This window comes from Polypterus senegalus, chromosome 1 (assembly GCF_016835505.1).
Source record: "Polypterus senegalus isolate Bchr_013 chromosome 1, ASM1683550v1, whole genome shotgun sequence".
In the NCBI taxonomy this organism is placed as follows: domain Eukaryota; kingdom Metazoa; phylum Chordata; class Cladistia; order Polypteriformes; family Polypteridae; genus Polypterus; species Polypterus senegalus.
This window is the reverse complement of record NC_053154.1, coordinates 143,432,155-143,454,403: the sequence shown is the minus strand read 5'-3', so window position 1 is coordinate 143,454,403 and position 22,249 is coordinate 143,432,155. Positions and strand designations below refer to the sequence as shown.

General features: G+C 35.4%; 1 protein-coding gene and 1 long non-coding RNA gene across 10 annotated transcripts in view; one reads left to right on the top strand and one right to left on the bottom strand.

Annotated features, from left to right (window-relative positions):
* mecom (MDS1 and EVI1 complex locus) overlaps positions 1–22,249 on the top strand; it is a 546,819-nt gene that overhangs the window by 269,659 nt on the left and 254,911 nt on the right. For 7 of the 9 annotated variants that reach the window (XM_039759628.1, XM_039759602.1, XM_039759594.1 and 4 more), the window contains exons 2-3: positions 5,292–5,421; positions 5,994–6,331. In XM_039759628.1, coding sequence (XP_039615562.1) covers positions 5,301–5,421; positions 5,994–6,331 — 459 coding nt within the window. In that variant the 5' untranslated portion in view covers positions 5,292–5,300. The remainder of the gene's footprint in view (positions 1–5,291; positions 5,422–5,993; positions 6,332–22,249) is intronic. The other 2 variants (XM_039759637.1, XM_039759646.1) reach the window with 2 other exon arrangements.
* LOC120533045 overlaps positions 7,070–22,249 on the bottom strand; it is a 163,874-nt gene continuing 148,694 nt past the window's right edge. Inside the window, exon 3 of the long non-coding RNA XR_005634426.1 lies at positions 7,070–7,659. This is a non-coding gene — a long non-coding RNA (uncharacterized LOC120533045). The remainder of the gene's footprint in view (positions 7,660–22,249) is intronic.

Below are 22,249 nucleotides of genomic sequence, written 5' to 3'. Positions count from 1 at the left end.
AGAAGCCTCGATTCCTCTCCACTATTAAGTTGATTTGCAGGTTGGGAAAGGCTCTAGTTTCCTCGCGATCCTACACAAGATAAAGCAGATTTAGAAAATGCATGGATGGACGACAAATGTGTGCATGGTGGACAGATGGTTTGGTTGGCCGCTAAATCCAAATCGGGATCTGTCCCGGGAACATTGGATTCAAGTCTGGAGGCAGCCTTGAGCAGGGTTCCAGACAACACAAGGACCCACCATAGGACAATATACAGTCGCCAGTTAAACTACAGTACGAGTCAAGTTTATAGGAATGTGGCACTGAAACCGGAGTACCCGTTAGAAGCCATACGCCAACACCAGAGAAGGTTCAGACCTCATATGAGCAAAGTCATGGCGAGATAGCCTAAGATCGATGAGGCAGAGGCGTTAACCACTACGCCATCATCATTTCATTGAAATTATTTTTCATTAAAAAAGACTGAATTAACGTAAATATGCCCATCCCATTTAACGATGCACTACATGAGTTAGAAGTACATAATAAATAAGAATAGCCTGAAATATTCAAATATGGGCTTCGGTTTAAATGTTTGATGTCTAAATATTCTCGATTGTTATAAAACATGTCATTTTCATCATATAGATCCCTAATAAAGGGTCAGAAATTAGATAAAACATCATATTCATAATCAATGACCTTGAGATATAGTTTAAAACGTTACCCCATGTGCTTATGTTCAAACTTTTCATTGTTAACCTTCCAGGGAGTGAAGCTTACAAGGCTTGAACCACTGAGCAAAAAATTAAATATCAATAATATCATACTTGTGACCAGCAACCTTGAAATAACACAGTATGACACTCCGCGTGCCTATATTACTCATCCCCCATTTTTTCTTTGAAATATTGTGTAAAGGAGTAACTTTAACTCCTCATATCCCGTTAGGAGATGAACCCTGGGATCGATTGATGTGGCATGCACAACCTTCCAGTACTTCCGATCATTTCTGACGAAGACACACGTAAGGATGTAACTTCTTGCACAGAATATGGTCCAAAAAATAACCTAAACACGAGGGGTTTTCGGTAGAGGGGCAAAATAGGGGGAAACACCGAAACATTTGACGTTTTTCACAACTAAACTTCAAGACTAGTCGAATGGTATATTATCTGTAAGGATTTCCTTATACGGGAAAAAAAATTAAAGTGAGTTCAAAGAGTTCGAAAGTAATACACGCGAAAAAGAATTGCTCGAAAGCCAAATCACACCACCACAAATGCAACAGAAAATTCAGTTTCAAATTCACTTTGAGTAAAAAAAAGTCTATGGTTTAGTTTCAGCAAGATAGTTACCTTAATTAATTACAATTCTCTGAATATCAGAACGAGCTTAAAATTACAACTTAATAAACAAATGTTCGCATTGGATTTAAACGTGCGCAGCATGCGAGATTACAAAATGCGCTGTTTTCTTTTAAAGGGGACTATTAATGATCTTTCATGCACTTAGAAAGGAGTATATGAAATAAAGATTGATTAAGTGGACAAAGCAGACTTGACGAAAATGAATCTGAATTATTGGCATCTGGTTACGGTCCTTTCCTCTACTCAGTGATACTATGCAAAAATAAAGATTGACTTATTGACGGAACAATGCACACCTATTGACCTGCAATTGGCGACTGTCACCGTGCGAAAGACGACAAATAAAAATGAAGTAATCAGCTAGAAGCTACTGTATAAGCGCGTATTTGATGCACTTCTGTGAAAGGCGCTACATAAACAGTGTGACCCACCGGATTGCTCTGTTCACTTCATTTCAGATAAGCATGTGTTGCTGCGTTGGCATGCCTCGACGGTTTCTTCTCGCACAGGCACGCGTAATTCTGCTGGGCTGCCAGCGTTGGTTTGAAAGTTCAAATAGTGGCATCGACCCTTCCCTTTTGTAATAATTAACCTTTTGCTACGGGCTTTCCTTTGAAGTTTGCTCTTGTTTTTATAATAAATAACAATGCTGGATCGAGGAAAGGGAAACATTAAAACTCTTGTGGAGCTTGTTGGTTGGCGAACCCAGTCGTTCGGGTGTGATTCTTCTGGTGACATCATTGTTTTATTTATTGCTCCTGACCCAGCTGCGTGTGCGTCCCGTCAAATTCCTCTTCTTTTCCCCAGAAGGAAATACAAATGGGAGGACGAATTGAACGCATCGTTTGAATCAGACGAAAGATGTACATAAATAACATTCTCTGTAAGTCCCGTTGCACTTTTTTTTTTTTTAGCAAGGAACTCTGGCAGTATGTTTAATTCAGGATGAACTTGCGTTGCAATGAAAACATTTCATATCAGCAGGGAATACAGATATCATAAATGGATCCAAAGTGAAGAAAATTAACTGTTAAATTTGGATAGATTTGTTAAAAAAAACAGAAAAGTAACAAAAGGTACTAAATACCATCAAAGAATGCCATGAGTTTAAATGATCTGTTGATCCATTTCCACAACCTGCTGTGCCCATTTCAGAGTTCTGGAACTGGGGCCTCACCAGCAGCATCCTGTGCAGATAAAAATAAACAGGTTCTAGAACAGTTGGAATAGTCATTTGACCTAACAAATGCATCTTTAGGCTGGGGAAAGACAGGATGCGATATACCTAGAAAAATCTAATAACCACTGGGAGAACTTCAAAACTGCACACAGTCATGGACCACACCAGAATCTGATTTTGGTCATCCCCTTGGCTGTGAGACAACCGTGTTAAACACTATCAAACTGCACAGTAAAGTCATTAAAAAGAACATTTGGAATTAATGTTTTGAATAATCATCTAATACACATGGGTGGTGCAGTAAGTATTAATAATAGGTGATTAAACTTCTATAGTACTTTTCTAATCTACTCAAACCCTTTTACAGACAGAGGGGGACCACTTCAGCTACCATAAACGTGCAGCATCCACCTAGACAATATGACAGCAGCCATTCCTGAGCTAGTAGGCTCACAACACATTATCTATTAAGTGGTGAAATGTTGAGAGAGAAAGTTACCCAGTAAAGAGCAGTGGATGATTAGGGATCCAGAATGACCAGGCCTAGGTGGGCAATTTAGCCTGGACATTGTGAAATGCCCTAGTCTTTTCAGAACGTTTCATTACCTCAAGGAGTCACAAGCTTGGTTTTAAATCTTATCAGTAGGGTGATGCCAGTTTCTGCAGCACAGTGTCTTCATTACTGCATTGGGGAATTGGGATCTACACAAAGACCCCCAGGGAAAGTGTCCCTTGTTTGCTTCCTCAACACCTCTCTCAGGAGCAACCCAAGCTTGTCCTAGGTGGTCTCCCTTCCATGTACTGGCTGGTCCCAAAAATGCTTAGCTTCAGGTGAATTACCTGTTCTGAAGCACAGGTGGTAGCACTATTGCCTCATGGATCTCGCTTCCTGGGTTTGAATCCCATTGTCTGCTTAGATTTTGCACACTTTCTCCCTGTCTAAATGAGCTTTCCTTTGGGTGCTCTTACTTTCCTCCCACATCCACAAAGGCATGCTGGTAATGCTGACTGATGATATCAAATTGTGTTAGAATGAGTGTGTTGTGTACAAGAGTAGGCTTTTTCCTGTCTTAAACACAGTATTTTCAGGGTAGGCAGTGACCCAGTGCAATTTAGAATTGGGTTATAAGGGTTTGAGAATGTAATGCTATGTTATAATATACATAAATACATTCTCAAAACCGCTTCATCCAGTTTAGGTTCATGGAAGGCAGAGCCTATCCTGACAACACTGGTTGGAAGGCTGGAATCCATTCGTGGAATTGGTTCATTGTACGGCTGAGACACATACACTTTCACCCCGTGGGTCCAATTGAGCGTGGCCTATTCAACCGAACTGTGTGTCCGTACAATGTGGGATGAAAACCAGTCAGATAAAGAGAGAATGTGCAAACTCCATAAACACAAGGGTGAGGCTCTGAATTTAAACTCTGGATGCTGGATCCAGGGGACATCAGCTCTAACCACTGGACCACCAAACTTTAATATACAGTTTGATAAAAAAAATGTGAAAGCAAATAACATTGCCTGGAAAATCTGGGTTCATGCATAAATTGAAATTTAACAAGAGGCTCTGTATAATAAAGGGTGATAGGCAGTACTGACAAACAGTTTAAAATTTAGGATTAACTTTACAATTTAAAGGCTCAACATAACAATATTAACTGAGATTTTTGACCCATTTATAAATTCCAAAGGGAGTGCTATATGACATATATGAATTATAAGTATCTGTGAAGGTAAAAAAGATAATCTGTGAAGTTTAACAGAATTGTTATAAATTGTTTGTCTGAAAGTGTGTGAAAGTCTGTTTGAGGCATGTTACCTTTCTTATAAAAGGTGTTTAGGAATATGAGATACAACAGCATAATGGTAAACATCATGACAGAATGTAAATTCTCAGGCTGAGGTTGAGGTTCAACAAATGAATGAATCATGCTGCCAAGTAGCAGATTGGTTTGTTGAGTAATTGTTTATGAGATTATGCACTAACTGAGAAATTGGTTATGATGAAAGCCCATATACCCTGCCACTGAGATCAGAGAGTTCTGCTTCCTTGTTGACTAGAGAGCATTTGGTCCATAGCTGTTGGAAAGTTTCAGGTGATTGTCCTCAGTGCCCTTCCTGATTGAACTTTTTATTGTGATTGTTTCATTAGGAGAACATCTCTGATAATTCAGGTAGTTTCATTAGCGCTTGCTGCTTGAGTTTGATTTTTTTCCACTTCCTGTATCGCTTTAGCACATTAAGGGCCATGGTGTCATGTACGACAGGTTCTGTTTACATGATGTGTTATAGTAATTATCAGTTTGATTCAGGGCATTGAGTGGTGGGTGGGGTCACAGATGTACTCACTTCTGAACAGATAAACATCCATGGACAAAGACATTTACTTAACCTGTGATTTAGGAAGACCTGAGCTGCTTCCTCTCCTTGTGCTGAACCTACAGGGTGTAAAATGGGATTATCATGGAATGTATCAGTTTTCTCAGGATTTTCAATGAATATGTGATATTTTATCATTTTCAACTGCTCACCTCTTGCAGTGCTTTTACTCTCTGGATTATAGAGGCACGTTTCAACTTGCAGATCACAGTTGTGATATATAACATTTCTCTATGTGCATATAAATCCATGCATTCTGAATAGGCTTTATTGTATCCAAAACTGATTTTTTTTTTTACTTGTAAGCATTTTTTCTCATGCATTCCATCCCACATCACTTGATGAAAGAACAACTTCATTTCTCATCTCTCTTCAGCACAGAGACATGAAGCATTTAGGATCTTCAAGGTGTCCAACTGTATATATGGTTTGGCCAAAAGAATGCCTGCAACATGACGCATACCCCTTTTTTCTTCCACAATATGGAAAAAATAATAACATTAAAAGTGAGTCTAATAAACAATAAACTGTTTTAGAAGAACATATATATACATCTTTGAAGTGTTTTAATTATTCAATTTCTGAAAGCAGATGCACATTGGAGCTATACTTAATTAAACACTGGGGACTTTCTAGCATTTATTGGGGTATGTGTGCTGACTTTTGTGCTTTACTGTCATTATATGTTGGAAAATTACTTTGTGTAGGAAATTTTGCAAATGATCAATATTCACTTTCAGAATTATCCCAGTGTATTAATTCACAATTTACTTTATTTAGTTGATAACAATTACTAGATTTTTTTTTTTCTTTTTATCTATTCAGCTTCTAGTTTAGATACCTAATATGACCTTTGCTACAAATAGTCTGGCAGCAGTGAGGCTGGAAACCTCTACAAGTTACTTTTCCCTCAGTAAGCATTTTTTCCAGGTTAAGTCTAAAGAAAGACAGACAGAAGATATCCTTGTACTTCTTGAGTGTAGGGGATTGATTACTATATTGAATTTTTGTATGTAGCGTGTTTATTGAAACCATAAACTGAGCATGCCCTGTTTAAATGTTGTTCTTATCATTGCAGATGATTCTGGACTGTATGATGACTATCCAGAGGCTGTTTTAGAAGATACAGCAGAAGGTGACAGGCAGCTGGCCCAGCATACACTTACGGTTGAGGACTTGACCTCACCTACCACTTCCAGTGATGATTACACAGCCAAGGAGGCCTCGTCTTACCAAACACCCATATACATTCCAGATGACCTGCCAGTTCCTCCAGAAGTTGAACTTCAGGAGTCAAGCATTCCTTTAGCAGGATTAGGAGTATGGGCACAAAGAAAGATTGAAGCTGGGGAAAAGTTTGGCCCTTATGTAGGTGAACAACTTTCTGCATTGAAAAATTCAAATCTTGGCTGGGAGGTAGGAATGACAGCATAAACATGATTTACAATTAATGAATTGCTCATCAAATAGGCAGATCTATCTATCTATCTATCTATCTATCTATCTATCTATCTATCTATCTATCTATCTATCTATCTATCTATCTATCATATGCTGCACTATTGTACTGTCATACAGTACCTGTGAATTATGTGGTTTCTAAAGATGAACATTTTATTCAAAGATTACATATAAATTCATATAAAAGAGTGGTAGAAATACAGATATTTTTCTAATTGAGGTTTTAGATTTCTTTGACCCATGCGTGTGTAGTATAACTAAAAAACTTGAAATCTGATCATTGGCTAGCATGTTAAAAAAAATCATGTTTTTCATACTTAAATATTTGAATTTCTAACCAAATGCGTTAACAAGATTAAAATAAAGTGTAATAAATCTAACTTTATCACATTTTAAGACCAAAGCAGAACATTATCTAATCACATATTGGTTAGTTAAAGCAAAAAGTCGAACAAGGGTCACAGGATAAGGCTAAAGGTCAGTGGTGTCTACAGTTTGTCACATTGGCTTTTACAGCAAGAAATCAACGAATCAGACTAATTGTGAATGGAAAACTAGAAATTAGTAATGGTATGTGAAGAAAAAAAAACTAATTTTTTATTTTAGATTTTCATATTATGTGTTCAGAAAATGGCAAAAAATGAACATCAGTATAATGAGAGTGTTTAGTGTTTATACATGTAAATTTAATTTGTTTAAGTATTTGCTAAAAAATAAATGTGTTACTAGAACATTAATTTGCAGAAATCTTATATCATATTTATTTTGATATTTTAACTTATCAGTAAGATAGCATCTGAAGAAACCATACTGTATCATTATGTTTAATTATGGCAGTGACAGGCAACTGTAATTCTTTCCATTAAGTAAATAAGATGTAAAAAAATTTATTATGGAGTGCCACATTATTCAGGAGGGGGGTTTTCAGTGATGACATCTTTGCATTAAAATATGGTAAATGCTATTAAGAGCAACAGTCAATATGCCAATATGCAGAGGCCTGTTAAAATAAAATTGATTTGGTAAATGTAAGCAAGATAGATCTGTTTGCTTTCATCATCAGTTCTGAGTGGGAGACCAGGTGATGTCACCAACCAGGGAGCGATAAAGATGCAGAACCATCTGGAGAGCTGGGTGATGGATGGGCAACTGGTTTTGGGTTTGTGACAATCCCGTGGTAGTTTGTCACTCAGGATGCCATGCCTAATAACTTCTCAAAACCATCATAATAAATTTCTTTGCTTTAGTAATATAGAAATGGCGAGTTATGGATGCAGCCTCCCCTGCAAATAAAAAAAAGAGAGGGATGCAGCTGTCAGCAAGTTATTTCCACTAGCTTATATTCACTTCCATTTAAGGTACAATAATAATTATATTACCCATCATCATTATGATGGTACATTCCATCTCACCAATGGCAAGTACCAGTAGTCTGTCAGAACCAATAATAATAAAAGTAATAATGATGATTATTATTATTATCAGCATTTTATAATTATAATGCTCATTGAAATATTTTGATATGGTGAAATGTTTAGTTATATTAAATATCAACTGAGATGCAAAAACAAACACATAGAATTTTCTCATTATTCTTCTGTAACTTTAGTCACATTTCCCAATACCACTCTTGCACTGTTATATGAGTCTGTATGCCATTTTAGATATTTTGTCATTACAGACAATGTACTGACATTGTACAAGATGTTTTCCAGGGCCAAAGAGTTAAACCATTCAGTCCAAACTGTAGAAGCCTATGATTTTCATTTAGAGTGAAGATGGGAAAAGTGGTAACCTGAAAGAAACACATTAAAATTGCATAATCCCAATTTTGTTAGCCTCTTTTCCTGGGTGGGACACTGTGGTAACCGGTCAAATAAATTAACATAAATTTGTCTAACGTCAGCAATAGTTTCTAACAGTGCAGCATTACCATCTTAAATAGAGCTTAAATATAATAACATTTCAGTAGCTATGTATTAGACACATATGACCATGAACGGAGAAATGGCACCTCGATGATGTCATGGAATAAATTATACTAAAAAAAAAAGATAATAATGTGTACTCTGAACCAAAATAAACCAGATTTTTATAATAAAAAAATAATCAGGAACAAAACACTTCAGTTCATCACGTGAATTTGTAATTGTAATATTATGGTTTGGTGCTATGTTTGTCAACGTTCAAGTCAGAGTTTGCCAACCACTTAGACATTTCATTCCATGGTCGGGGTAGCAGTTTAGTCAAAGTGGTACTAAGAATACAGTATACATGTATACAAGCAAAACAACTCAAATGGTTCAGTCATGGTGGATTATGTCTGTCAAAATTTAATCAGCATATTTTTTGCAGTATGAACATCAAATACAGTATGGGAACACTAAACTAAAGTGGTATTTCAGTCTTGGTTTAAAAGCTGTGATTGACAGAACAACCATTATCTTAGCAGACCGATAAATTCAAAGTTTGTTGGCCTTGCAGCCGGTTCTTTCTCCTAGATCAATTGTGTATATCCTAAGAATTTTTTGAACCTATATCTTTTTATCACAGTGTACATTCTGGAGTGCATGTTGTGGTCGAGCATTCATTTGGGGTGAGATCTATTAAGGATGAATGCTTAGCTTCATTGACATTAACCCCAAGTGTGTCTTTTACTTAGACCACTGTGAAAAAACCGTCCCCAAGTGATTCTCAGGTGGAAAGACAAGTAAGAAGTTAGCCTTCTATGCTTCGCTCACAATGCAGTAACTGTTGTCCATGTCAAGGGAAATCTGAAAGTCACTAAGGCTTACTCTGTGGTAGCCTGAAATAACACAATGGGCAGTGTCTATCATGCGGATCAGCCACTGATATTTTATCTTCACATATGCAAGCAAAAGAAAGCCTGCAAAGAAACACGTTTCTACTGCTCTGATTGAAATATCGAGCTGTATTTTGTTAACTGTTTCAAAACATATCACACAAAGGATGTGTAATAGCTCTGCATCATTACATCAGTGGCCACTACACACAACATTTCTACTGTACTTATGTTGATGTTTTGGTGTTTTCATGTTTCTATTACACTTTCATTATTACACTATTACACTGTTCTTCCTGAAAAAAATCTGCCTTTTTGACTTGTTTTTCTATGGGTAAACATAAGGCTAAGGATGTTTTTGAGTGGTGCAGGTTGTCACCACAAATCTGTAGTCTTATCCTGTCTAATTCAAAATTTTAATATCATGAATTAATTTCTATGAATGTTGGGATGAAGTAATTTAACAATTACATTTTTAATTGCATTCTTATATAATGCGCGAAGCTCATATTGCCATAGTCCATGTCTGTCTGTCCGTCTGTCAGTCCACATAAAACAACTCAGCCCCTTCGTGGGCCAATTTTGATGAAACTTAGCACACTTATTTTTTAAGGAAATTTGTTAAGATAGTTAAATTTTCATTGAAATATCTTGAACAGAACGAGCTGTACACAACTTTAAAATTTCAAAATCTCCCATTGCAAGCGTTGGTGAATTTGCAAGCCAACTGCATGCGCGGGTAGGAAGTGACTACCCCTAGCTGCTAGCGCACCTATACTTCAGCCATAGTTTCTGCTAATATGAAGTCTTCCCAGTGGCTTGAGTGCACACAGAAGAGAAGCAGTGCCTCAGCATGTCACTCCATCAAATTCTTTAAGTTGTAACAGGTAACTTAAATTATTTTCCAAACAAAAGTTTAAAATAAAATCACAGAAAACCTAAGGTTATCTAGATATGATTGTAGTATCCTGTGTTGTGTACACCACTGTGCATACAGCAAATAAAAATGTACTTAGTATTTACCTTACACTAAACCAACTTCATAGTTCCATTATCTGCACTATATAATGACTTGCTATTTTGCTGATACTGTAATTTACTAATATGACAAGACGCCCAGATTTCCAGCTATGCAACCAGATAAATAATTAAAGAATATCAAAATGTCCCGGTTTTAATAGGCTCTCTATCTACTAAGACATTGCTCCACTGACACAAGCATCCTCACACACAATATATAAATAATAGTGCAGTCAAAGCTCTAATGGGGATTACTTAATTAAGAACTTGGGTGGAATTTTTACAGCTTCGTGAGGACAACTAAGAAGCAGACAAAAACAGACAGCATTTCTATTTATTTGTTTCCACTTCAAGCACATTGTGGGCTCCTATGCATTCATTTGTTGAAGTGCTTTTTTTCCATTCCTTGGTCCCTTTCTGATGACGATGAAGTAAAGCAGACTTTATGCATGGGTTGTGTTTTTATCTGTGTGTGTCAGTGAGATTGGTCCCTGTGATGGACAAGAGTCCTACCCAGGCCAGTTTTCAGCCTTTTGCCTACTGGTAAAGCCTCTGACTCCTGCAACCATGACAAAGATTGCAAAAGTTTTAGAACTGACCTACTGGAATCAGTTAATTATGGGCTACAGTTCCTGCACAGTCCTTGAATACACCTGAGAATTATGCTGTGCATACACTGTCTAACTTGTTTTATTTGTCAAATGAGCAAGGTTTATATCCAGTTTCATGTATCAATTCAGAATAAACCTGTTTTGCACTGTCTTGTCCCATGATTACCATTGCAACTGAGCCCCAATCATTCTCTCATGGCTAGTAAGCCTACACAGTGACTCTCCATATAGCTTTTTGTGCTTAAGCCTGAACAGGGTGTACGGGTCTCCCACCTACCACGTGCCAGGTCACTACCCAGGTCCCCTTCTATTAATGTGTCTTAGCCCTGATTTTCTTGTTTTTTTTAAACAAATTCTAATTAAAATCAAATTCATAAGGGCTCTTTGTGGGGATACATTCTTTAGAAAACACTCAATCCCATAAATTCATTTAAAAGTACAGCAGTCACAAAAACCTATTACCATGCCAATGTGAAAATCTTTGAATTTATCATATTGTAAAGAAAATAAAATGCCTTGATGGGAACTTTTTTGTTATAGAGTTGCAGGATTTAAACATTTGCAAAATAAACATTTCTATATAGAGAAAACGTAAATACAGTACCTTGTACTGCATAACATCACAACTGATATAATGACATTTAAGATTGTAGGCACCCAATGAGTCCTTCGCTGCTTCAACAAACTATTAATCTCTTGTGCATGTTCATTTCTTCTGAGGCCTAGTAATCTCTTCCTCAAGGTTAACTGGTGACACTAAAAGTCCTCAGTGTGTGTATGTGTGTGCTTGCATGTGTCCTGTGGCAGTCTGCCACTCTGTTTAAGGTGAGTTTATGGCTGGTTATCTTAGTTGTTGGGAAAAGCCGAGTCTCGCTATGAATAGTGTAAATCAGGTACTGAAAATTAACTAAACCAGCTGCCAAGGAGTTTGCTGCAAATTAGAGCCCTGGGGACTTTTAAATATTGAAATGAAGCACAATCACTCAACAGAGATTGATCAGTTGGCTAGTTTGAATGGCTTAATCTTATGAAAACGTTTTCTTTTGTTTTATGTCTGGTACTGTATGCATAATTTTACAGGGATAAGTTAGGCATAAATTTTGTACTAAGATGCTGATCTATACCCTGAATTAAAGTATAATGATGAGAATGATTCAGTAAAGCTGCAGTTGATGTTTCTGCATGCTTTAAGCATGAAATAAGGGGTAGAGAGCTGCTATAGTAGGACTAAACTCCATAAGAAATTAGTTTACCTATAGATTTGTATTTTCAAATGAAATGCAAGACCATGTGGAGTTCTGTAAAGATTCTTCAACCTGAAATCTCTCACCATCTCTTCTAGTTAGTGAAAGATTGCCATTCACACTGTTATTTCAGTGAAGAGTGCCATTTCTCTTTTTATATGCCTAGGGCAGTCAGGTTCTGCCTTTTTGGGCCTCCACATACAGAAGACTGGGCATAAAACACACAAAACTAATATACAGATGCCTAACATAATACAAAATTGAAAAATATCCATTTATTATTATATTAATAAAGATAATAAAAACAAATATAAAACAAAACCAACTACAATATTCATAACATAATATGGAAAACAATATTTAAATGACAAAAATATTAAATAAACAAAAAGTCTGAGCCAGGGCAATAACCCCGGTCCTACGATAACATCATGTGCCACAAAATGTGTCTACATTTGCTACAACAGACTTGATTTTATGTTGTAAATGTTTGATCTGATCACACAAATTAACACACAGATATGCATATTATAACTGCAATGACATGCAGTAAATAATAAAGTCAACTCACTGCAAATATATGAAAAAGTCATGTCTCATTCATTGTATTTAGTGTTATTTTGATATCAGCCTCACAGACAGACAAAAGTGATAAGTTATTGAAAATAAAAACTTAAAGAACCTACAGCCCAAAACTGTACTTTACTAGTCTTGCATTTCAATGTATGTGTTTTTTTAATTGTACTGCTTTGATCTGCTAACTGCAATGTGATTGTTTTGTTATTACTGGTCAGTATATTGTTGTGCAACTGCCTTCAGGTATCAGCATTTTCTTTATAAGTTATCACAATTCTGTGATGTTTCTTGCTGTAAGCATATATCTCATTTATTCATTGTTTTATTAATTTATCATTACAGTACATTAAGGCATTTATTGAGCTTATTGAGTTCACTTTCATATTCACTTTTGTGTGTTATTTCTTCCACGGAATGTTCATAAACCTTTATTACTAAAAGTAATTTTGCTTTACTCAGATCATCATACTGTATGTCTCTGTCTCAGGGTCCTGTTGTTTTTTTCTTATTTTTTACCTATTCTGTCTGTTATTTCTAAAATAATTAAACATTTTTGAACATGTGCAACAGTGTAAGCACTATTCTTGCACAGATTATAGAAAATAGTGAGAAGTCTTTGTGTGAAATGTACTGAAAGAGCTTACATTTTTCTTAAATCTTGACTTACACTGAAACCAAATTTCTGTTTTCCTCAAGTCTCTCAAACCATGCATGATCACTCCTGTGATCCTAGTTACTGTAGTTTGCCTATAAAATATAGTCAGAAATACTGGGCATATTTTTAACATGTTTCTTTGTTTAAATTTTAGGATTTCAAACCTTTTTTCAGTATTTTTCACATATTGTTTTTTTTTCTTTACATTCTTTTTTATTATTAAGATATTTTACAGTTATGTTCATGATGTTTCCTCACCTCCATGTTTTGTTTTGATTTTTTTTTAACATGGCTCACACCATATTGCCACTTTGCCTTTTATATATAACATGGTAGCATTTTATTTCAGTGATTTCAGTGTCCGAGTTTGTGGATATTCTAAAAAGGACTTACCCCACTTACTTGGTTTCTGGTTTATGTATTGGGCTTTAGTGATTGGTATTATTTTATCATACTGGGTTTTTGACCCTTGTTTTGCATTTTGACCTTTAACTGTTGTATTTTCAGGTCCTTTTAAACTTTTAACCACCTGACTCACTTTCCTTATGATGTCAGAACAATCTATAGTCCATGGCCAGTCCACTGTTGTACTAGGAAAAATAATCTAGCATGAGAAAAGTGCAGGGACCAGAAGATGAGACGTAGTGAGAAATCAGACAAATACCATACCTAAGAAAGACAAAATACTAGCGTTAGAACCTAATCTCAAACAAGAAATCAGAATTGATGAAAGGTGGCCTAAGATCAGAAACTAGACAAATAAACTATGAAAAACACATCAACAAGATTTTTTAGGGTTGGTAACTGAAATGTCACACTTGCTCATCTCTGGGACATTATAAGGGCGAAATAACAACAAATAGTGGCAGTCATAAAGATACAAAAATAGAAACTATGTACAAATATACATAAATATTACATTGTATATAAATTATAATTCAAAACACCACTGAAATATTCAGAGTTGGCATGAATCAAAACCAAGTTAGGCACCAAGTGGTTTAATAACATTTAACAAGTACATCACTAAAAATCTGAAACAGCAACAGATCATAACACTCACCCGATATGTAACAATTAATGCAAATTTTTAAAAATTGTCTAGATCAAATGAAATCAAACAAATTTGCACATTAAACTGTAAACCTAATTTGTACAAAAATTAAAGGTTTACGTGCCATTACCAGTATTCCTAAAAAGAAATGAACACGAATTTATTTTGCTTGCTGTGAACCATTTATTTCACTCCTAAGTTGTCTGACAGATGGTTAAGACTGATAACATTCAGCCCGTGTCACAGGCCTTATAACCAATCAGCTGTTTAAAGTGTGGCTTTTTGGCATGGGTGCATGGTCATTGCACTGGCTTATGGTATTTGCGTAGTTGCTTTACAGTGCATCTCCCAAATGTAAGTACATGAATATAATACTGCCATAGACAATCTATTACTGAACACTTATTTTGATTTTTAGTTTAAAAACCTGCTCCCCATTCCCAGTTGATGGTAAAATAGAAGTAACACCCACTTCACAGCTATAGCTTTTCAAAGATACGGCCACAGGACCCCACACTGGAGAGTTAGCTAAGAAAAAGTTGTTTCTGTACTGGCCTGCTGCAATATTTCCAAAAAGAATTTGATTATTGATTAAATTAATCCATCCATCTTCATACCCACTTAATCCATTTTGAGGTCATGAGGGCTGCAAATTATTCCATCAGGAACCAACCTGGGAAGCACAATAGCCCATTGCAGAGCACACACACACACACACACACAAACTGAGCAGGACAATTTACAAACAATAAATAACTAGCGCATGCCTTTGAAATGATGAAGATAAGCTGGAGTATCCAGACAAATAGACATGCAGACATGGAAAGAACAAGCTAAACTCCACACAGAGACAGAAGGAGTCAGCATTTGAGCCCAGAATATCGGATCTGTAAGGTAGCAGTGCTAATTACTTCATCACACTGTTGCCCCTTATTCATTACAGATTTACAAAATGTTTCTAAAATTGCACAAGTCTGATCATTTTCCAGTCAATTTGTTCAGTTAAGGACAGCTACCATCCCAACTAGTCATTGAAGTGTGTCGTTTTAACTTTTTCTCTAAGCCTGGGAAGATCTTCCTTCGAGGTGGGGGGTCTCCAGTTTTCCTCTCACATCCTTACAAATGCGCTTGTTAGATTGACTGCAGATTCTAAATTGGCCTTGTTTTAGTGTTGAGTATGTCTGTCTGCATGAGTGGGGCCTGTCACCTTATCAAGGACTCTGACTAGTTTCTGCCTTGTGTCTGATGCTGCCAGCATAGTCTTTGGTCTCCCATGACCCTGAACTTGATTAAATAGAAAATGTTGGTATTTTTTGTTATATTTGTCCGTTTCAGAGTTTCAACTTTTTATTTTATATTGGCAAAACCTGGATCAACTAACATGGCAATATAAAATCTTTGTGTCATTCAGTCATGACATTTCATGTAGATGTAATAAACAAAAAATTCCAGTCTTATTTAAAACAAGCTTCTTTTTTGTTTTACAATCACTACTAGTAACGTGAAAAGTCTGTGAGGTGGTGGAACTTGTGGTCTTTTAATGGCTGAGTTCTATTGTCAACAGAAGACAGATGAGTGAATCGATCATTTGACTGTATAGACAGAGACTCGGAACGACGGTACAAAATGATGATAATTAAATCAGAGTGTCTCCCTTTTCTTTCCAACTTTTTTTTTTTAATTTTCTTGAAAAGCTTTGTATGTTGAAGACTCAGACAAAGCTCATTTGACATAACAGAACACTCCTTCCTTGACTGTGCCGACTTTCAAATCCGAATTTGCCTTTCAGAGTACAGCTGTGTGAGCCTTTTCAATTAAACGTCTCTCCACCATTTCTGTATCCAATGAAAGGAATGCCAGCAGTCTATTAACAGGCAATAAAGTTCAGGAGTACTAGGACTGGTTTGTGGGGTCAAAGGCCAGGACTGCATCTATGGCAAACCAAATAAGACAAAGGTGTGCTGTGATGACTGAGGAGGCACTGAAGGAATGCGGTGTACACTACAGGAAAAGGATGTCACAGCCAAACAACAGAAACAAAACAGTTCTCACTAGGCTTTTTTTTAAACATCTTGTCAGTAAATAGTTTGTAAAAGCCGCAGCAGCATTAAAAAGGCTTCAGAGAGAGGAAAGGGCCTCTAGTGATATTAAGTGTTTATTTGGCTTGACAGTCTTCATTAGAGTCAGCAAACAAGGCCCAAATCTGTTTTCCCTACTGAATGAAATTTCACAAAAGTTAAAAAAAAAAAAGTTCTGGTCAGCAGAGTATTGGAACAAGTGCCATTTGTCAAAGTGTTAGTGCCCAGGGAAAAGAAAGAAGTTGGCTGGCAGGCAGAACTTGCAAATGTGGAGAAAAAGGAAGGAAAAATGAAATTGAAAAAATGCTCACTATTTTTCTGTTCACTTTATTTAATCTCTTGAATGTGGGACAAAGTAACCCAAAGGGACTGAAAAGCTGAAAAATGTCCTACATCACTAAACACTAATAGTAAAAAAAAAAATGGGAGTCTGTGTGCTTATTACCCTGAAAATGCATGGGGTGTTACAAAATTCTGTCCACTGTGCAATTAAAGCAAACTTTAAATTTACATCTGGAGTAATATTTACACATAACTGAGGCGTTTATTTAAAATCATGCAGCTGCGCCACTAATCAGTTCAGGGACTGCTGCTACACCAATGAAGCATAGGGAAATAAAAATGATTCCTTCACTATTTAATAGTACATGGCATTTAATTCAAGCAGTATCTATTATTAGCAAATGAAAGCAAATAACGATGATAGATAGATTGTTAGGTTAAAACTTTTTCTGATAAGAGTATATAAATAATCTACACTTTACTATACGTAGGTACAAAATTGGAACATTTAATAATCCCCAAAACAAGCTAGTTTTTCAGTGCAGAAGCACTAAATCTGCTACAGATCTAAGACCTTCTGAGAAGGCAGTAGCTATGAAGTACAGATATGACTGGGAGAATACATTTCAAATTAGACAAAAGATGCAAAACAGACAGGGAAAAAAGCCTTTAGTGAGAATGACTTATGTGACCATTTTTTGAGTCTACAAAAGCTAAGCTTTCCAGATTTTTTCTTTTGCCCAGTCTCCTCCCATTCTAGACAGAAAGTGAGGTATTCAGATCCCCTTTGTCAATCTCCTCTATAATGCCCTAAGAGATTAACAGTGAGCATGAATGAGGGCTGGCGGATTAGCCCACAAAAAGCTTGCCCGTCGACTACCTTACTCGCACTGGTGATATTTTTTGGGATTCAGAGACAAGAGGGAGGCCAAGAGAAGATAATAGGTAGCAGAACCTCTGAAGTGTTTTGTGATTCAAAATTTAAGATGCCTTGTCAAGAGTTTAGACAGAAAGGTGGAACATATTCAAGCGAGGATTATTTTATTATTATATTTATGCCTCTCTTTTCTTCGGTTGAGCCCTTGTGTGGAATGAATGCAGATGTTACTTACACTGTTCTTGGTTGTGAAATATGTCAAGTTGTGTAAAGTTCAAAGCATGATGTTCCCAATGTCAAAATATGTCTTGTGTAAAAAAAAAAAAAATTATCTATCTATCTATCTATCTATCTATCTATCTATCTATCTATCATAGTAGTAATTGAAGTGTGTTTAACATGCATCATAATAATTGAATGTTTAAACATTTACAGATATAACCTTTCCAAATGGGTTATCTTTTCTAAACAAGTTTAACCAGTCACCTTCATATTAGAAAAGATAACCCAACTTTAAGGTTAGCTTTTATAGACAGAATAAACCATTATTTATGAATGAAAATCACTGATTCGTATCCAAATCTGTTTAAACATTCAATTATTATGTTGCATGTTAAACTAATTACTCTTATTACACTACTATTATAAATAATAATAATAATAATAGTGTACTTGCCTGTGCAGATTTGGTTCCTGACTTTGGAGTTTAGTGCTACAGAGATTGGTTCAGTCCCCACAGCATTTTTATAATATGTATAGATTGCTAGGTGAATATATATGAAGTTGATCGTCTGAATTATGATAGTTAAAGGAAATCTGTATCTCCATATGATGCTGGTTAACCTTTAACTGAATTTTATTATTTATTAAATGTCTCAAAGCTATTTAACTTTTAAAAAGGTTTTATTAGTCAGATTTTATTCTACATATACGTATGTCTGAAACGATAGTAGTCATGGCAAAATCATTTTAGTTTGTGTTTTAGTTAGAGGATTGGAAATATTCACAGAACAGTTTTGACTAAATTATCTATCTACTGTATCTATCTATCTATCTATCTATCTATCTATCTATCTATCTATCTATCTATCTATCTATCTATCTATCTATCTATCTAGTTGTTACAGTCTAAATTGCAATCATGTAAGGCAAAAGTTGTCTTCTATACAAAACAGTGAAGTCCATTCCAGACAACTTATTTGTAAATATTAATGGCTTAAAATTAAAAACTAAAATAAATGGGGTTGAATATCATTCAAGCTAAAATAATCTGCTTGCCTCCTCAGTATTTCTCATATCCTGATCATTTTAAAATTTTATTTGTAATTAGAGCTAAGCTGGAGTATTAAATTTCATCTGTCTAGTCAGTATTGTGATGCATTAAGTGGCTTGCCTTTTTCAACAAATTGAATGCTGCAACTGGAAAGAGCTCTTTTGTTCCGTTAATTCGGTCAGCATGGAAATGATTTTCTCATTTCAGGCCTCTCTCTTGTCCCCCCTTATTGTGTCAATAAAATAGAGCTGTGCATAGCTGCCTAATCAGCTTAGAGTGCTAATTCACTGCGCTGGGATGCTATCAGCGTTCAGCTACAGGTGGGCTCTCATAGGGGCCAGCTTGCAAGGGTCTGGAATGGAGGGCTCTGGGGACATGTTTACAAGTTTTTATTCCCATTCCTAAATTGAAAGAAAGGAAAATTGTTGTGAAAATGTTGTTTATATTTGCAGCTGGGCAGACAATTTCATTTAACAGATTTGGAAATTATTTCTGGCCTTTGATAAAACAAAGTAATGTACATAGGAATGCTTAAATATTTTAGCAAAGGAGTTTAATTTACTAATTTGCACCCCATCCAGGGTTGTAACCTAACTTGCAACATATAATGTCAAAGTAGGCCGCATCTCCATGCAACCAGACAGTTGGATCAAGCTGGTTGGCTGCTTTCAATTAGGACATTTTCTTTAAAGAGAAAATGAAATAGTATTTTTTAATTATGTTGTTATCTTAATTATCTTAATCATGTAGTGATTACTATGGAATTATATTAAGACATTTAGATACATGCAACACCCTTTTGCAGTGTACAGGGATCCAAGTTTGACTCTCAGCTTGGCCATACTTGTATGGACTTTGAACATTCTCCTAGTATCCATTAAGGTTTTCTCCAAATATTTCAAGATCCTCCCATATCCCAAATATTTATTTGATAGGGAAATAGGCCCTATAAGTGAGGAGGGTGATGTATATGAGTGATGAACTGGCATACATCTGAGTGTTTGCTCTTGCTATGTGCATACTGTTTTTCAGACAGGCTTCAGGTCCCTGTTACAATGTAATGTTAGAAAGGATTATAAATGATTAATTCTTTTTAGTAACATAGTTTTATATCTGTCTTGGGTGCTTTGTTAAAATTATTTGTAATTGGTTTTATAATGAAATTCATCATTTATATTCTTTTTATTTAACGGAGTCAACTGTCCACTATATGAATCTACCTTTTCCATTATAGAGTTGGTGGGGAGTTAGAGTAAATCCCTTTATTGTTTGCAAGTGCCAATTGTTATAGTGCATTTCATGAAAATTTATATATTTATGCATGCATAAGCTAAAATACAGATTTGTACTGCTAAATCATGTTATAGAGCATAATAATTGAAAATAATATTAGCAGTTTAATACAGCCTTTATTAGCTTTGGATTATGGTTCATTCTAACAGAATAGGTTTATCAGGTGTGACTATAAATTTAATATATACAGTTTTAAATAAAGAACAGCAAAAATAGTCAATTTATTTTACAAGCAAACCAACTGATGTTATTTCTCTGCAGTAACCAAATAAATACAGTTCCAGGAAGCTTCACTTAAGTGGCATAACACAAATGTGCGGCTTTGCTCATTTTTAAGACGCACGAGTGTTAAAAAAATACTCAAGTAACTGCTCAGATTGTGCAGCTCTGGCGAAGTCGAGTCACTTCCCATTAAATTCAGTCTCTTTGAATCTTTGAGAAAAAACACATTTTCTCTCAGAAAAACTCAAAAGGGAAAATGGTTAACTAATTAAAGTCAGAGTGGATTGTGTGAGGGACAATGAAAGACATTTACAAAATTAAGAAGTAGAAGGTGCATCCCAAAAGAAAATGATAGGTGAAGGAAATAAAGATTAGGAAGTTGAAGGGCTAGAAAGGTCAGTGACCTTATTAGGTCAAACAGAGAATACCAGAACTACCAAGGCTTTCACCTGTGATGAAAAGACACGGCGGGAGGTTTATTTAGACCATTAATGTTAGACGTATTGGTACATAGAAGTCTGCAGAAAGAAATGCCAACACACAATGAATATCATGTAGAATTCTTCAAGATAAACAGGATTTCATCTGGATTACATGTATAAAAGAGAAAAATGGCAGAAACTTGAAAGGCCTCACATTCTGGTGGTTGTCTTCATTTGAGCAGTTGTGTTCATCTATATATAATATAGTCATAGTTAGATATTCTTGCATTAGTACTTGGTTTTATCTTACTTTTCTGGACAGTAAATGCTCGAATGCTTTATATATACTGTAGTATTTATAAAAAGCAATTAACTTATGCCAAAAGAAAATAAACCTATGGCAAAAAAGTAATAGGACATGCTATACTATTTCCCCATAGTTTTGCTTTTATGAAAAGTCAGTCTTTTCTCATTATTCATCCACACACCAGTTTACCTTTTTTGGCTTTTGAAGTTCAAGGTTGGCAGAAATTAGAGCCACAGCCACGACCTACAGGAAGAAACTAGTCTGTTGGTGGACAAAAGGCCATTGTGACATCTTTTTATTATATATATTCTGAAAATTAAATTAAATATAAATGATTCTTTCCAATGGCACATTTTCATAATATAAATGGTTAGCAAATCATGTTCTTGCTGAAGAACACCGTAGTATACTTTATTTCAGATTTAACCTTTGATTCACTGTAAGAATCACATATTTTACTTCGCTCTTCATTTTATAAAATTATTTTCATAATGTAGCTAAAAGTTATTACACATGCATAGAGTATTGAGATCAAAATTCACAGATTATTATTGATTTCTCAGAAATTATTGAGTAACTTACCAAAATGTAAAGTGTTGCTATTCATTTGCACAAGCATTCAAAAACACAATAAAAACATTTAAAAAGTGTTGACTATGTATTTCTAATATATTACTAAGTAAAAAACTGAAAAGCATGTAAATACGCTATAGCAAACGTTCTTGATTTTTCATAATGTACTTCTTTAACACAACAGTTCAAAAGATAACAGAGTGACTGATGTGCACTAAAAGCACATAAATTACCTTTCTTGTTAGACATAGAGATGTGTAATTAGAGTAAAATTACTCATAGTCGCAGTTGCATTAAGTATGCTTAAGAGTAAATAAATCTTACATTATCCAAGGCTGCAACATCATACACAGGTATTGTATCAATGATGAAGACCACATACTTACCACAGCTTGTTGAAAATGCAGAAGCAAGTGCTCAGAATGCACCAGAGGCTTCCAGTTGAGTTTTAATCTTGTTCAGGCACTTACTATATACAGTATCTACTTGCCAAAACTTATCCAAAAATGTCTTAAGGGGTGTAATAAAATGCATTTTCATCTATGTTTTTCTGCTTTTGCATGCAGTTTTATAAATAATAGAA